The sequence below is a fragment of the Hyaena hyaena genome, unplaced genomic scaffold, assembly GCF_003009895.1.
Source record: "Hyaena hyaena isolate Hyena2069 unplaced genomic scaffold, ASM300989v1 scaffold_259, whole genome shotgun sequence".
NCBI classification, from domain to species: Eukaryota; Metazoa; Chordata; class Mammalia; order Carnivora; family Hyaenidae; genus Hyaena; species Hyaena hyaena.
Genome location: NW_024080886.1, coordinates 2127512 through 2144958, shown reverse-complemented (window position 1 = coordinate 2144958; position 17447 = coordinate 2127512). Strand labels below are relative to the sequence as shown.

Genomic DNA, 17447 nt, shown 5'->3' with positions numbered 1-17447 from the left:
CTCATTTCCACCCCTCCCCCACCCTCCCCCACCCTCCCTTCCTCCCATGCCCCACCCCTCCCCCACTTTCCCCTCCTCCCATGCCCAACCCCAGACACCATCTCCCTCTCATCACAGACCCCAGCAGGCCTGTGGCCCCGTCCAGCAGGGCCGAGTGCTGACCTGCCCAGGGCCATGTCCACATGCACACTGAGACACCCTGGGCTGGAGGAAGCCAGGAAAACCCCCAACTCTGCCCCACTAGAAACACCCAGATTTGGCTCCACAGGCCTTGGAAACAGCCACTTGACGCAGCAGACATGGCCACCCCTACAAACACCGCTGGGATGTATTTTCTGCCACATGGAACCCTTCCTGCTAGAAGAAGTCACAGGCGTTGTGGCCCCGGTGGTGATGCGTGAGGCCACACAGCTGTGGCCCCAGCCCCTCAGGGACAGTCACCGCCACACTGCTGGGGCGTCTTCCACATCCACCAAACACCCCTGTGAACCAGGCGCAGGACACGTTAGCTACCGAACACCCGCTGCTGGGGCATGAGAGGAAGTCACTTTCACAGTCGTGCATTCCTAACACACTTTCCTTACAGACGAGAGACAGACGCAAAACCGTGACCCGGGTCTAGACCAAGTGAGGAAAACTGGAGACAGAGATCACAGATAAAAATCCAGAGGCTGTAGGGGCACCGAGGGGCTCAGTCGGTTGAGCATCCAACTTCAGCTCAGGTCATGATCTCGCGGTTCGTGGGTTCGAGTCCCGTGTCGGGCTCTGTGCTGACAGCCAGCTCAGAGCCTGGAGCCTGTTTCAGACTCTGTGTCTCCCTCTCTCTCTGACCCTCCCCTGCTCACGCTGTCTGTCTCAGAAATAAAAGCGTAAAAAAAAAAGAAAGAAAAGAACCCAGAAGGCATGTAACGGGGGGGGGCGGGGGGGGACGGGGCTCTAGAAACACTGCACTTACGTGAGCAGAACGCAGGCCCTTCCCCCCAGCAGCGTGCCATTCACCAAACACCCCACGTTTCCAGCGCTCACACGTCACTTGTGAGGAAAGCACAAGTGTGTAACGGGGCCTCAGGAAGGCAGGTGCAAGGCATGCGGAGCACCCATGGGTCCCCAGCCCCCAGCACGGCGGGGGGGCGAGAGGGCAGAGGGGGGAGCACCCTCAGGTCAGAGAAGGACAGGGGCTCAGGGAAGCCCTCACAGCAGGTTCACGCTCTCACACACACACTCACACACAGGACAGGTTTTCCTGTCTGAGCGTCGGTCTGTCACGGTGTAGCTCCGTGAGTTTGTGTGACTCAAGCAGCTCACAGGCCACTCAGCTCCTCACGCGCCCGGTGCCCGCTAGCCAGTGTGGGACGCGAGTGTCTCCCACATCCCAGAGGGCACACGGGGAAGGGACGGGCCCGTCTGGGGCCGGCGTGGGCAAAGCTGCCCTCTCCTCACAATGTTTCCCAAGTTCACCGCGAGCGGGTCCGGGCCCGCAGCTCGGTGAGCGTGTCTACACCCCTCGCTGAGGCAGCGGACCCCGACACCCCCTGGCTGAGCTGGGCACCCCCCACCTGCCGCTAAGAGCGCAGAGGAGCCGACGGGGCGGGGGGGCTTTCTCGGGAAGAAGGGCCCCCACGCGTGGGACCTCTGGCCGCCCGGGCAGGGACGAGAGATGGAGAGAGGGAGGGATGAGGGCGGCCGTGCGAGCAGCCCCCAGCCCCGGTCCACAGGGCCCAGGTGAGGGCACAGACCCGCGCAGGGCACACCCGCCCACCTGCACCTGCTGGAAGGCCTTCAGCCTCTTCTTGAAGCGGGAGGGCAGCACGAAGTCGCAGCCGCGGGCGAGCGAGGCCAGCTCCTGCCGCAGGTCGGGGTCCTGGCGCAGGGACAGCTCCCTGAGCCGCATGTCGGCTCGCATGGGGCGCCGGGCGCCGGGCCGCGTGCTGCGCTCTTGCTCTGGCTCCCGGGGCTGGGCCGGGCCGGGGCCCGCGGGCTCGGGGTGGCGGCGGCCGGCGGGGCAGTCTGGGCGGCCGGGCTGGGCGCACTCCATGCGTAGCCGGCCAGGCGCTCTGGGGGCCGGCCCGGGCCGCGCGCATTCCACAGGCTGAGGAGGGCACATGGCCGCGGGGAGGGGGAGGGGGCGGGCCGCGGGCTGACCGAGCCGAGCCGCAGGGAGTTAGCTGCCTGCTGGGAGCCGGAGGCGGCCGTGGCCTGCCCCGAGTCCTGCCCGGTCGGGAAGGGGAGGTGTGGGGTGGGGGAGCCCAGAGCCACCGTGCAGGGAGACGATCTGATCTGCACAGAGCAGCTGCCTGCGGGCACGGGGCACCCTGTCCAAAATGGGGGGGGGGACCCTGCTACCCCACTGAGCCCACACGCTGCCTCCCTGAAATCACGCCAGAAACGGGTCCGCTGTCCCAGACCCCCGCCTGCGCCAGGGCCGAGGGAGCAGCCTGCACACCGACCTCCGAGGCCGCTTCCCATGGGGGAGGGAACGTCCAGAGTTCACAGCCTTCCCACCGCTCCCGAGGCCAGGGACGCGGAGCAGAACGCAGCAGACGCAGCACGTACAGCTTAAATGTTTTAGATTTCTACAAGTTTATTTACTTTAGAGACACAAAGTCGGGGGTGGGGGAATGGCGAGCCAGCACACAACCGGGGAAGGGGCGGAGAGAGGGAGACACAGAATCGCGCAGAAAGCAGCTCCGGATCTGAACTGTCAGCACAGAGCCTGGCGCCGGGCTCGAACCCACGAACCGTGAGACCGTGACCTGAACCGTGAGACCGTGACCTGAGCCGAAGTCAGACGCTAAACGACTGAGCCCCCAGGTGCCCGGAGCAGACACTGTGTAGTGAGGCAGCCGAGTCAGGAGGAAATGCCGGTCACTAAAGCGTCACAGGCAGGGCACTAACGGCACGTAGCGTGGCCTGCAAGACGTGGACAGTAACTAATGCAGACACGGCCGGTCTGTCCGTGTGGCCAGTGCATGACGCACAACACGTGCATGACGTGCACACGTGCATGACGCCCCTCACGTGAACCGCAGACCCTGGAGCGTGCCCACCTCCGTCAGCGCACAGGGCCCCACGGGCCGTCCTGCAGCGACCGGCCACGGGGAGGAAAGGGGCAAGGAGACCGAGCACACTCACGCGGGGCGGGGGCGGGGGTGTCCTGGGTCACAGCCCTGGAGGGCCCTGCGATCGGGGCCTCACGTGGCTGTGGGAAGCGTAACCCAGGGGACGTGCACATTAACTCGCACCCGGCCACGGGCCAGAAGTCAGCGCCCGGCCGTCTGTCCTGATGCGGGACCAGCGACCCCAGGCGATGAGAACACGGCTGAGAAGGCAGTGCTTTCGGGGACCCCGCGCAGCCCCGGAGGATGACTCGGAGACGCCCCTGCTTCAGACACAGGTTCTGCTGTGGGCAGACGGCGGACGATGGCCTGGAGCAGGGGCCTCCCCGACACCCACACGGGGGCCCCGGACACCCACACGGTGCCCATGGCGGGGACCCCCTCACACACACACGGGGCCCCGGACACCCACACGGTGCCCATGGCGGGGACCCCCTCACACACACACACACGGGGCCCCGGACACCCACACGGTGCCCATGGTGGGGACCCCTCTGACACCCACATAGTGCCCATGCAGGGACCCCCTCAAACCCACACGGGGCCCCGGACACCCACACGGTGCCCACGGCGGGAACCCCGCACACCCACCCAGAAGAGGCCGTGTGTGTGAGAGGAGGAGCCAGGGCCCCAGCCGGGCAGGCCTCCCCCGGGGCTCCCGGGGCCCACGGCCGGCACTGCACCTGGGGCCTGCGCAGCCTGAAGCCCTGGCGCCGCCCAGACGTGCTCTTCCGCCAGGAGAGCATCGAGGGGGCCGCCCCTCCCCGCCCACACGCGCCTATGTCAGGAATGGGCCTCGCGGCCCCCACCTTCCCTGCCTTTCTCCCTGCTCGCGGGGCTTCGCTTTCCCTGGGAGCAGCTTTGGGTCAACGGACACGCAGCAGAGAAGATTCCCATGGCACCCTCCCCGCACGGCCCCCTCCCCCCACCCCCCACTGCTCTCCCCCCACGGCCCCTGCGGTGCGTCTGCTACAGCGACCAGCTGATGTCGCTGCCGCGTTCCTGACCGGATTCTGGAGTGCTGGCTCCTCCTCGTGCTCCCCAAGCTGCTGCTCCCCAAACCTGTGTGTGCGTCGCAGTGCTCCCCGTCCTGTGCTCCCCACCCCAGTGCTCCCCATCCCAGGGGTCCCCGCCCCAGTGCTCCCCGTCCTGTGCTCCCCACCCCAGTGCTCCCCATCCCAGGGGTCCCCGCCCCAGTGCTCCCCATCCCAGGGGTCCCCGCCCCAGTCCTCCCCGCCCCACTGCTCCCCGTCCTGCGCTGCCCATCCCGCGATCCCCGTCCCTGTGCTCCCCATCCCAGGGGTCCCCGCCTCAGTGCTCCTCATCCTGTGCTCCCCACCCCAATGCTCCCCGCCCTGTGCTCCCCGTCCTGCGCTGCCCATCCCGCGATCCCTGTCTCTGTGCTCCCTGTCCTGTGCTCCTCGTCTCGAGGCTCCCACCCTGTGCTCCCATCTCGATGCTCCCCATCCCACTGCCGCCACCCTGTGCTCCCCGTCTGAGTGCTCCCTGTCCTGTGCTCCCCATCGCACCGCTGCTTTCCACACAGTGACAGGGACAGGACGCGTCCACCAGAGGCACAGCAGAGCAGGGTGTCCGCCCCGCGTCCCCTGTGCCCCCCCGGCCCCCGCCCTCCGTACTGGGGCCTCTGGCAGCGGGCGCCTCGTCGGGGCCACACGGGGTTCGCCTGCAGACCGTGTCTGAGCCCCCAGCCCCGGGTCGTAGTCCTGCAGGGAGCACGCCCCCTGGCGTCTCTGCCCTGCCCCCCCCCCGTCCGCCCCCTCACATCCTGTGCTCTGCCCCCCTGTCCGCCCCCTGGCGTCTCTGCCCTGCCCCCCCGTCCGCCCCCTCACGTCCTCTGCTCTGCCCCCCACGTCCGCCCCCTCACCTCCTCTGCTCTGCCCCCCTGTCCGCCCCCTGGCGTCTCTGCCCTGCCCCCCCTTCCGCCCCCTCACGTCCTCTGCTCTGCCCCCCACGTCCGCCCCCTCACCTCCTCTGCTCTGCCCCCCTGTCCGCCCCCTGGCGTCTCTGCCCTGCACCCCCCGTCCGCCCCCTCACGTCCTCTGCTCTACCCCGCATGTCCGCCCCCTGGCGTCTCTGCTCTGCCCCCCACCCCCGTCCGCCTCCCACTTGGTTCGAGTCCCCACGGCTCCCAGATCCGCGGCTGAGGCCCCTGAGAGACCGCGTGCGCCAGCCGGCAGCTGCGACGGAGGCACGGCTGAGACCGCAGGAAAGGGGTGCAGAACCCGGTGCCACACGCAGGCCGGAGCGGGACGAGCCCAGGACCCGCAGACCCAGAGCAGGACGCGAAGGGAGCCCCCAGCCCCTGGCGATCCCGGGCTCCTGCCCCCAGCTCGCCGGCTGACTTGCCTTCTCCCTCGTACACGGACACACGGCCGCCCCCCCACCCTCCCCCCGGGGACCTGTACCCCCAGGAGGCCGAGGAGACGTCCCGCTCTCGGCTCTGGGCTGTGCGTCCGCCGCACCTCACTGCCGCGCACCGGAGGCTGCTCGTGCTGCGCGGGGGCGCCCGCCGCTTCCACGGGGCAGCCGGGCCGCGGGCACGGGGGGGGGGGGCTGGAGTCGGGGCACAGCGGCCACACTGGCCACAGACGCAGACTGCAACGAGCTGCTCCAAGCCGTGAGCTCTGCCTGCCTGTGGGCTTCCTTCCCTTTTCTTTTTTAATGTGTGTTTATCTTTGAGAAACAGAGGGAGCAGGGGAGGAGCAGAGAGGGCGGGAGACACAGAACATGAGCAGGGGAGGGGCAGAGAGAGCAGGAGGGAGACACAGGATCCGAAGCAGCGCCAGGCTCCGAGCTGCCAGCACAGAGCCCGACGCGGGGCTCGAACCCATGGACCCCGAGGTCATGACCTGAGCGGAAGCCGGGTGCTGAACCCGCTGAGCCCCAGGCGCCCGAACCGGCCGCTTCTAAGCCCGGGGCGGCTCGGTCGGTGAGCGTCCCAGTCTGGGCCGCAGCTCGGGCCCGGCCCCGGGGTGTGGATCGCGGCCGCGCGGGGCGCCGGACGGTTCTGTGTCTGTCCCCCGTCTGCCCGTCCCCCCTGGAGCCGCGTCCCCCCCCCCAACACAACCGCTGTGAGAACAAACAGACGAAACGCGAGTTGTGCCGCGACACAGAACACGGGCGTCAGCGAGACGAGCCCGCGGGCCGCACGGAGCGTGAGGCGGCGGACGGGGCCGCGAGACCTTTGCGCGGAGATCTCTTCCGGGTCAGAGAGAACTTCCGCCCCTCGGCTGACTTACAGATACCAGGGCAGGTGCGGCGGGTCCTCAGAGTCTCACGCGTGTTGGTGAGGGAGACACACGGGGGAGGGGAGGGGGGAGGGGAGGGGGGAGGGAGGGGCACACACGCCTGCACTGGACTCCACAGCCCTCATGCTCAACGCCGCGCGACTTCCGGGGCCGTGAGGGGGGCCCTGCCACGTGGACACGGCGTGTGTGGGACCCGCGAGCCTCGCGCATCGTGCACGCGGCCCGGCCGCGCCGGCAGGCAAGGAGGAGGGACGGAAGGCGCTGTGCACCGTGTAGACATGACCCTCGCCTGATCCACGGGCCCTGCTGCCAACCTGCCGTGTCTACGCCACTCAGAGGCCCCGTGAGGAGGCCGGGGCGCCCTCGCGGGCAGGGGACACGGGCGGCGACCACGCGCTTCTGCGCCGCACGGGAGAAGGCCGGTGGCTCAGGGACACAGTCCGGACGCGGCGCGCCTCGGCCTCGGCCCCTGCCCTGCACTCACGCGCTCTCGCAAAGGAAACGAGCTTTAAAACCAAATACGAGCTGAACACGAAACATATAAAACGCGTACAGAAGCAGGACCGACGCCCGTGACCCCGGTGTCACGCGAGCTGCACTGGCCTCAGCAACGCTGGACACGCCTCTGCCTCAAAGGGCGGCAGGGCGCCCGGGGCCGCCTCACGCCCCCCGACTCTCCAGCTGAGACGGCGCGGGGCCGGCCGTCGGGGAGCACTCGCCAGGCAGGGAGCACGTGCAGGTCGTCCGGGAGCACTCACCGGCCAGGGAGCACTCGCCAGGCAGGGAGCACTCGCCGGTAGTCCGGAAGCACTCTCGAGGCAGGGAGCACTCGACGGTAGTCTGGGAGCGCTCACGAGGCAGGGAGCATTCACCAATCATCAGGGAGCACTCGCCAGTCAGGGAGCATTGGCCGGTCAGGGAGCAGTTGTCCGTCATCAGGGAGTTGTGACCGCACGGTCATGTGTCGCGTCCACGGGCGGGGGGGGGGCGGGGCAGCGAGGGGGGGGGCCAGCACCCGGCGCCTCAGGAGGGGCCTCACCTGGGAAAGATCTAGAAGAGCTTGTCCTGCATGAGGGTGACCCTGACGGTCAGAAGCTGTCGCGGCCCCGGGGAAGCGCAGTGGGGCCACAGCGCATCCCGGCCCATCCGCAGCCCCTGCCCGCCCAGGGCGCCCGCACGGCCTCCCTCCCGCACGAGCTCGCTCAGCCCCCGCGACGTTGAGTGACACCCCTCCACCCGAGCTCCAGGGCGGGTCCCGCGTTGTCCTGCGGACACTCCAACCTCTCCCCTGAGAACCCAGGGAGCCCAACTCCCACCGAGCGGAGCTGCAAGGCCCCTGCGGGAATGCGTCCTCAGCTCCCCAGGCTGCGCCCCCTGCACGGCTGACCTCACCCCTCCTGTCCCAGACGGGTCAGCAGGTCACAGGGTCATAGGATAACAGAGTCACCCAAGCGGAGCTGGAGTTCACGACCCCAACACACTGACACACGAAGCAGGCAGGTCACACACTACAACCCCAGCAATCCCAGGGACTACGAATGCCATGTTCAGGACCCCAGCAAATCCAGGGACTACAACAAACGCCATGTTCAGGACCTGAGCAATCCCGGGGACTACGAATGTCAGGATCAGAACCTCAGCCATCCCAGGGACTACGAATGCCATGTTCAGGACCTCATCAATCATGGGGACTACGAACGCCATGTGTGGACCTAGCAATCCCGGGGACTACGAATGCCAGGATCAAAACCTCAGCAATACCAGGGACTGTGAACGCCATGTTCAGGACCCCAGCAATCCTGGGGACTATGAATGACATGTAAGGACCTCAGCAATCCCATGGGCTATGAATGCCATGTTCCGGACCTCAGCAACGCTGGGGACTATGAATGCCATGTATGGACCTCATCAATCCCGGGGTCTACGAATGCCACGTTCTGCTCCTCAGAAACCCTGGGATTACATATGCCACATTCAGGACCCCAGCAAATCCAGGGACTACAACAAACACCACGTTCAGGACCTCATCAATCATGGGGACTACGAACGCCATGTGGGGACCTAGCAATCCCGGGGACTACGAATGCCAGGATCAGAACCTCAGCAATACCAGGGACTATGAATGCCATGTTCAGGACCCCAGCAATCCCATGGGCTACGAATGCCATGTTCAGAACCTCATCAGTCCTGGGAGCTATGAATGCCACGTTCAAGACATCAGCAATCCTGGGGACTAAAACGCCATGTTCATGACCCAAGCAATCCCAGGGACTACGAATGCCACGTTCAGGACCTCAGCAATCTCAGGAGCTACGAATGCCATATCAGAACCTCAGCAATACCAGGGAGTACGAACACCATGTTCAGGACCTCCACAATCCCGGGGACTATGAATGCCATGTGGGGACAGGAAACAGTGTCCCCCTTCGAGTAAGCTTTCTGAGCTCTGGCCCTTCTCACTCATCCCACTGCTCAGAAAACGAGTGATCTGGGCAGAACTTTCTCCAGCACTGAGGCTGTGCCGCTCAGGGGGCAGTGAGCTGAGCCCGAGCAGAAGGGTCGGTCAGGGGCCTGCAGGTGCAGAGAAGCCTCCGTGCGTGGGTGCGTACAGGGTGTAAGCCACGGGGTCTGTAGCTCTGCCCTCGGGACCCCTCCCCTGTCCTTGGAGCCCCGCATTCTGGGAAACGTCCTGATCCCTCAGAAAGGCTCAGAAAACCCGCGGTAATTTAGGAAACAGGTTTCCCTTGCAGGGAGGACACCCCTCGGGTCGCGTAGCAGCTGCTCCGTTCTGCTGCGGAAACGAGTGACTCAGTGACTCTGTGATCCGCTCAGCGTGGTGGACGGGACGCCAGGCCCAACGGGAACACGCTGCCGGTCCTAACAAGTCCCGAGGAATGTTCTGGACGTTCCAGGCTTTGGGACCACTGCAGGGACGCCGTGTGCAGCCTCCATACCTGTGCACGACACCTGGGGCCTTTTATTACGTCACACGCACGCAGTATCCAACGCTGTGCGACTCTCACCACAGCACACAATTCAGGGTCAGAAGCAGATAAACGAGGGATAAAACCGCTAAGATCTAAGTTCCTAAACCCGACGAAAAACTGCTGAAAAGTGGGCACCGGAAACCAAAAGTCGAAGATATTCGACCACCTTGGGACTCGGCAACGACAAAATTTTTCAGCACGTGGGGCCTCCTTTGGGGGGAAAACAGCTAACTATTTAGTGTCCACGAGTGGAAAACAGCTAACTATTCAGTGTTCACGAGTGTTCACGGCCGACGGCGCGGACGCGCGACCTTGGTCCCGTCGTGGGCGTCCGCACAAGCAAGAGGCACTTACTACTCGCGTCCCTGCGGATCTACGAGTCCCGCGGGCGTGGGGCCCGTTCCTGGGGCTGCCGGCGGCTCCCAGGGGGAGGGCGGCGGCCGCGGGGCCCGGGCTGGGCGCCCCCGGGCTGTCGAGCGCGCCGGGCTTGCAGGCGGGGACGGGCGGCGCCGCGGCGCCCGCGCCCAGGTCAGGGCGCCCGGGCGCGCGGACCCTTCGCAGACAGTCCTCCAGCATCGCCTGCGTGCCGGCCTCGCTGAGCCAGCACAGGAACAGCTCGTCCACCTTCATCTTCAGGACCGGCTGCAGCACCTTGCCGGGCGGCATCTCCGGGGCGCGGCCGCCGCTCCCCGCGGAGCCCCCTCCTCCGTGCGCACCCCTGCCTGACACCGGGAACCGGAGTCGGGCCTGAACGCACCCCTGCGGAGCACGCCGAGGCCGCCGGCGGGGGGCGCGGGCCTAGGGTCTGGGGAGGCGGGGTAGCAAGCCCGGGGTCCCGGGAGGCGGGGGATTCGCAGGCCTGAAGCCCGGGGTTCGGGGAGGCGGGGTTCGCAGGCCTGAAGCCAGGGAGGCGGGGTTCGCAGGTCGGGAGCCCAGGGTCAGGGGTTGCGGGGTTCGCAGACCTGACGCCCACAGAGGTGGGGTTCGCAGGCCTGAAGCCCGGGGTCCGGGTAGGCGGGGTTCGCAGGCCTGAAGCCCAGGGAGTTGGGGTTCGCAGGTTGGGAGCCCGGGATCAGGGGTCGCGGGGTTCGCAGGCCTGAAGCCCGGGGAGGCGGGGTTCGCAAGCCCAGGGTCCGGGAAGGCGGGGTTCGCAAGCCCGGGGTCCGGGTAGGCGGGGTTCGCAGGCCTGAAGCCCGGGGAGGCGGGGTTCGCAGGCCTGGAGCCCGGGGTCCGGGGAGGCGGACGCGGGTGAGGAACACTGCCCGGCCCGGCGGGGGTCCGGGCGCCTCGGGGGCCGCGCGGACTCCGGGCCCGGCGGACGCGGGCGGGCAGGATGGCAGCAAGACTGGCGCGGCTCAGAGCAGCTTCAAAACGGGCGCGCCGGCCGCGCTCCCAAAGAAGGTCGCCTACGTTGTGCGTCACCGCGACGCGTGGCGTCATCACGGCGGCCGCGGACGCCGCAGGCCGGCACGCGCGGAACGGGCCGGGGCCTCGCCGGGGGCGCTTTGCTAGGACGGGGACGCGGAGTGGCGGCCTCCCGGTGTGACGACTTTCTGCTTTTAGGCCTTTTACGGGTGCGGCCCACGCCCGCGAGACCTGAGGCGGCGGAAGCGGGAGCATGCGCCGTGCGTGCGTGCTCGCCGTGGTGGCGGGGGGCGGGCTGGGGGTGGGGAAAGCAGCCTGGCGGTTTGACCATGCGCAGTACGTGCAAGCCGGGAGCGAGCCGGAGGCCTGGCTGTTGGGGGCGGGGTTCTACAAGTATAGGCATGCGCACTACGTACCCGCCGAGAGCGAGCGGGCCCGGCCGTGTGTCGGGCGGAACACGGGCGGGCATGCGCAGTGCGTGCCCACCGGGAGCGCGCGCGGGCATGCGCAGTGCGTGCCCGCCGAGCATAGGAACGCGAGTGCGCGCCGCGGGTGTCGGGAGCGAGCGCGAGGCTGGTGTTGCAGATGTTCCGGAGGGAAGTTCAGAGCCGCAAGGGCCCCTTTGACGTTAATTTTGTTTATCGCACGGGGAGGGAGGTTTGGAGACGCGGAACTCTTAAAAATTGCTCAGCGTGAGGACGAACTGCTTTTATAATTGCGAAAATAATAAATCTCTTTTGTCGGAAGTGAAAGTGACTGAAATGACCTTTTGACCCCTGAGTAGTATGTTTCCGTGGTTACTCTTAACAGGCCCCTTCGATCATGCCCATTGCGCTGCGTGCACCTCTTTCCTTTTGAGTCTCAAACTTGTTTTCTTCTTCCTAACGTGATTTTGTAAAAGAAAAAAAAAAGTTTTCACAGGGGTTTGCTCCCTGTTTTAGGAGGTACTTTGAAGTTTGGTGAGCTGGGTGGTAGTTCTCAGCAGGATACATACAGAGAGGCGCTAACCGTCTGGGTTTATGTTGTGCGCCTAAGGGTTTGAAGCCCCGTGTGTGGCACGCCCGCAGGTGGAACCAGCGTGCCCCGTCGGTGAGAGCACCAGGATGCAGGGATTCAGTGAGGCCCCTTCTGTTCATCAGGAGGCAGATGCTTGCGTGCGTCGCCGTCCTCTCTGCAGGCAAGTAAATATGAATACTGATGGCCCTTTGGGTTTATCACATACAGACACCTTGTCTGCCAACAAACGTGCCTTTCACCCTGGGTCTGCGAAGGAGCCGCCCCTCGGTGACCCCTGCACCGCTGTGGTCTTGGCAGGGAAAGGTCTGTTTTGAGCCCCTGCACAAGACGCCTTTATATGCCCGGGGACCCGGGCGCAGCGGTGAGGCCGACGTTAGTGCCTGTGTGGCTGCCAGGCGGGCAAAAATAAGGTCCAGGACAGAAACAGAATGCACCATGCCTGCGAGCGTGCGGGCCCTGGGAGGGCGAGAGGCGCTGAGGGGCCCCAGACCCCGGGCAGGGATGTGCAAGGCTCGCCCCTAAGCAGGGCACAGTGTGCTGATGGCACGAAGCATGGCCCCCGGTTCGGTCTGACTTCCAGGGGTGTGAGGAGGCCCCCGGCAGAGGCGGAAGGCTGCCAGTGCAGAGGAAGGTTCCGGAAGATTCTGCAGCGGGAGGCAGAATTGAGGAACAGCCGAGTCAACTTCCCTGCTCTGTCGTCCGGGGGAGGTTGGACAGGAGGCGGCTGGGATGGCTGAGGACGGCTTCCTTCATCCATCTGAGGACGCTTCCCTCTGCACACAGCCCGCCTGGTCCCGGGAGCCGCTGTGGACACGACGTCAGCAGAGCCCGGCGGGCTGGCCGCTCAGGAAGGCAGGCTCTGGATGTCCCCTCGCTGAATCACCGACTAACAACATGCGTGGCTGTGCAGTCGCGGTGGCCGAGGGCACAGCTGGACATGGGAAGGGAAGGCGCCCCGAGGACGGCGCCCCTGAGGTCACGTCCCACTGTCCCCGGCTGACCCTGCGCTGCGCAGACCCTCACTTTCCCCAGCTGCAAAGCAGGGATCCGTCCAGATCTGCCAAGACTGTTCCTCCAAACGACTTGCCTTTTCTTCTCTTTAAAAAGCTTTGTTTCTGTCATGGAAACGAACTCCAGAATGGCCGTAAAGGAGCACATGTTTGATTTTAAGTGATTTCCCGTCACAGACGCTGTGAGGGGCCCTTGGAACCGGCGTCGGAGCCTCTGATCCCCTCGTCTGCTACCAGTTGTGAATTCTGCTTCTTGTCTCTCCCTTCCGCATTTTTTAAAAAAGCTTTATGTCTTTATTTTATTTTGAGAGACAGAGACAGAGAGAGCGAGCCAGTGAGGGGCAGAGAGAGAGGGAGACACAGAATCCGAAGCAAGTCAGCACAGAGCCCGACGCGGGGCTTGAACCCATGGACTGTGAGATCATGACCTGAGCCAAAGTCAGATGCTCAACCGACTGAGCCCCCCAGGTGCCCCTCCCTTCTGCATTTTTACGTGCTGTGCTCTGCTTCTCACGGATTTGCTTTCCAACATGTGGTTTTGTTTCTCGCTCAATGAGGCGTCCGTGCAGACGGTTTGCAAATGTAGGGATTTGCTCTTTTCCTGGGTGGAGCCTTGAACGCCGCGACGCTGTGGTTTGCTGGCTGGCTGGCTGGCGCTTCCCACGACCGAGATGTTTCCTGTGGCATGATTGTCACTGGATCTTTTCCTTCTTGGGAGCCCATCAGCCCTGCACCCCCTTCCTGGCGGGACTTAGCCCAGGACTCAGCATCACGGCTTCCTCTGGACTCACACCAGGCTGGTTTTCCGTGATGGGTCTCCAAGGCAGAACCACGGACGAAATGGCCTCGGCAAGTGTGTGCAGCAAAGGCCGTGTCATGGTCGCGGTCACTGCCTACGAGCTATGGTGTCCCTGCCCCCAGGACAGAACTCGCACAAAACATCCCTTAACACTTAACACTTAACACTTTCCAATCTGAGCAGTGGGGTTTTAGGTAAGATGCCATACAGACCTGGTAATTAAAAAATGATAATTTTACTTCATTAGCTCCCATTTTAGTAAGGTTTCAAAGAAGGGGGCGCCTGGCTGGCTTTGCCAGAATAACACAGGAGTTTGATCTCAGGGCTCTGAGTTCCAGCCCCAACTGCGTGTAGACATTACTTAAAAATAAAATCTTATTTCAGGGGCGCCTGGGTGGCTCAGTCGGTTGAGCATCTGACTTCGCTCAGGTCATGATCTCACAGTTCATGGGTTCGAGCTGCTTCAGATTCTGTGTCTCCCCTTTGCCCCTCCCCCACTCACACTCTGTCTCAAAAATAAATAAAACATTAAAAAATTAAAAACATATTTTAAAAGCTTTCAAAGATGAATAAAAGTGTTGGACTAACAGCAGCTCTAAACGAACTAAAGAAAATAGAAAAATCATAAATGGTTAGGAAGAGACTGGACCTTGATCAGATTTGCCCTTTCGTCCACGGAAAGGGTTTCACAGAGGTTATGCACGTGTGCATGTTTCCCAGATGCCCGTGTATTTTCCTGATTCAGGAGCCGGTTTTATTATTTTTTTTATTTTTTGTTTTTTAAATGTTTATTTTTGAGAGAGAGAGAGAGAGGAAGTATGGGAGGGGCAGAGAGGGAGACAGAATCCGAAGCGGCTCCAGGCTCCGAGCTGTCAACACAGAGCCCGAAGTGGGACTCAAACCCACAAACTGTGAGATCATGACCTGAGCCACTTAACCGACCGAGCCCCCCAGGCGCCCCCAGGTTCCCACTCTTCCACACTGTGGGGCTCAGGACTTGGGGGCTGTGTGTCTACACCATCCTGCAGATGCCTGTTGACTGTTAGACCGCGTGTTGTGTCTGCCTCTTTCCATCAGTTCTTTCTCTTTTAATTTATTTATAGTGTATTTATTGTGCTGGGATGCAGCATAATTAAGCTGCCTCCTGCCAGGTTTCTGAGTATGTGCTACAAGCCTGAGGACACAAATAAATAAAAGACAGTTCATGATCTCAAAGATTTCCTAGTCTAACAGGGTGGTAGCAGCGATTTCTACAATTGGGTAATTCAGTGTACAATTTCACGGAACCATGTAGAAGCGTGAGGAGAGAAAGAAACATTTATGGGAGGAAGCACTGGCGGAGGGCGGGAAGGAGAGCCTCACAGAAGCAGCACTAATTAAGTGGACATGTTCAGGACATTTTATACCGGAAAGGAAACTGTATGCAAGGAACACACATCAAAAAGGAGCTAAGAAGACCTCGTGAGGGGCTTTTGTGCCAAAGACGTTTGGTCTTTTCGTGTCCAGTAAATTAATGGAGGCTGGACGAATACTGATCTGTGCTACCTTCTTGTGAAACATTTGGTTTGGGAGGGAGAAGGGTCCCTAATACACCTGTTGCTTTGGGGAAAGATCAGAAAACAAAGCTGCAGGCGGGTTGTTACCATCTGCATTTGATGAATTACAACACAAAAGACACCAGTTCAGAAAAGAAGGGGCTGCTTTGCAATGAGAATTTTAGAGAGAACTTGGACAGCTTTAAAACTGCAGGGTGGAGGGGTGCCTGGGTGGCTCAGTCCGTTAAGCGTCTGACTTCGGCTCAGGTCATGAACTCACAGTTCGTGAGTTTGGGCCCTGCATCGGGCTCTGTGCTGACAGCTGAGTATATGGAACCTGCTTTGGATACTGTGTGTGTCTCTCTCTGACCCTCCCCTGCTCGTGCTCTGTCTCTGTCTCTCTCTCAAAAATAAATATTAAAAAAAGAAAACTGTTTTAAAAAAACCTGCAGGGTTGAAAAATGAACCAGGGTTTCGCCCAATCAGAAGTGCGGCCGTGATAATAACACCTTGGGGAAACACCCAGTGCGACTTGAATCCCCTTTGTAAAAACCCCTGAACGAATTAAGGTAGACAACAGGGCTCCCAGAAAGAGCTCAGAGTCCCTGTGACTGAGTTAGGGAGAAGGAGCAGCCTGGATCAGCCAACATCCTGCCGCGGGGAAGCTATTTTAACTAGCTATTTGGGGGAAATGCTTGTTATGAAGTGACAGCTGACTGATACATAAAATTGGAGCCACTGCAGCGGGAGATTGAAACGATCAAATACGTTGGAGGCATTTGAGGTGCTTAGTGCAGGCAGCAAGGAGAAAGACCAGTCACCGGGGAGAGAATCCAGATAGCAATTGGGCAGCTGTTGGCGTTTCAGAGGCTGTTAGTTGCTTGGGCCACTGTAACGATTACCACAAAGTGGGTGACTTAGAAGGACAGAAATGTTTGTCCCACAATTCTGGAGTCTCACTGGACTGAAGTCGAGGTGTTCCAGGGCCAGTCGCTTTTGGACACTCCAGTGGGGACCCCATGGCTTGTCTTTTCTACCTTTTCGTGGCCGCCCTGTGGTCCTCTCTCCACCTTCACAATGTATTCATCCTTCCAACCTGTGCCTCCACGTCACACAGTCTCCTTTTCTGTCATCACGTCTCCCTCCGCCTCCCTCGTGTAAAGTCCCTGGGATGACATTGGGCTAACCTGGAGGATCCAGGGCAATCATCCATCTCCAGACTCTTGAGTCCCTTTTGTCATCAGTGTTAGTTTGCTGGGGCTGCTGTGACAACGTACCACAAACTAGGTGACTTCACCAATAGACATGTATTCTCTCCTGGTCCTGGAGGCTAGGGGTCTGAGATCCAGGCAGGGCCGAGGCCAGGGGTCTGAGGTCCAGGCAGGGCCGAGGCCGGGGGTCTGAGGTCCAGGCTGGGCCGAGGCTGGGGGTCTGAGGTTCAGGCAGGGTTGTGGCTGGGGGTCTGAGGTCCTGGCTGGGCCGAGGCCGGGGGTCTGAGGTCCAGGCTGGGCCGAGGCCGGGGGTCTGAGGGGCAGGCAGGGGTGGGGCTGGGGATATGAGGTCCAGGCGGGGCCGAGGCTGGGGGTCTGAGGTCCAGGCGGGGCCGAGGCTGGGAGTCTGAGGTCCAGGCGGGGCCGAGGCTGGGACTCTGAGATGCAGGCGGGGCTGAGGCTGCTTCCTCTTGAGGTCTCTCTCCTTGGTGTGTGGACACCATCTCCTCCTGCAGCCTCATGTTTTTGTCCCTCTGTGTGCGTGTCTGTGTCCTCAACTGTCCTTAAAGGACATGTGTCATAATAGGTTAAGATCCATCACAATTAATCACCCCTTTATTTTTATTTTTTTGTTAATATTTATTTATTTTTGAGAGAGAGAGAGAGCATGAGCAGGGGAGGGGCAGAGAGAGAGGGAGACAGTATCTGAAGCAGATCCAGGCTCTGAGCTGTCAGCACAGAGCCCGACGCGGGGCTCGAACCCACGAACCGTGAGATCATGACGTGAGCCGAAGTCGGACCGTTAACTGACTGAGCCCCCGAGGCGCCTAATCACCCCTTTAAAGACTCCATCTCTGGGGAGTCAAATCAGGTCGTCTGTCTTCTCAGCCCTGATCTGAGCTCTTTAAACCTGCGGGGGCTGCACCTGGCTGTTGAAATCGGCCTTTGCAGATGTGATAAGGGGAAGGATCTGCTATAACAGCACCCTCTGCCAGGGTGGTCCTAGATCCAGGGACAGTGTCCTGGGGAAAGGGCGAAGAACAGAGACTAAACACAGAGAAGCCACGCGAAGACGGAGGCAGAGACGGCGGTGTGGGGGGGGGACGCGGCCACGAGCCCAGGGACCCTGGGGCCCCAG

At 62.3% G+C, this 17447-nt stretch overlaps 1 protein-coding gene across 3 annotated transcripts in view; it reads right to left on the bottom strand.

The window, feature by feature from the left end:
• PPP2R3B (protein phosphatase 2 regulatory subunit B''beta) overlaps window positions 1–10867 on the bottom strand; it is a 39090-nt gene extending 28223 nt beyond the window's left edge. The window contains exons 1-2 of one of the 3 annotated variants that reach the window (XM_039245301.1): window positions 10335–10867; window positions 9727–10094 (exon numbers count right to left, since the gene is read on the bottom strand). In XM_039245301.1, the coding sequence (XP_039101232.1) occupies window positions 9727–10094; window positions 10335–10812 (846 nt within the window). In that variant the 5' untranslated portion in view covers window positions 10813–10867. Of the gene's footprint in view, window positions 1–1759; window positions 2066–9726; window positions 10095–10334 lie in introns of those variants that run through there. The other 2 variants (XM_039245302.1, XM_039245303.1) reach the window with 2 other exon arrangements.
• Window positions 10868–17447: the final 6580 nt, after the last annotated feature.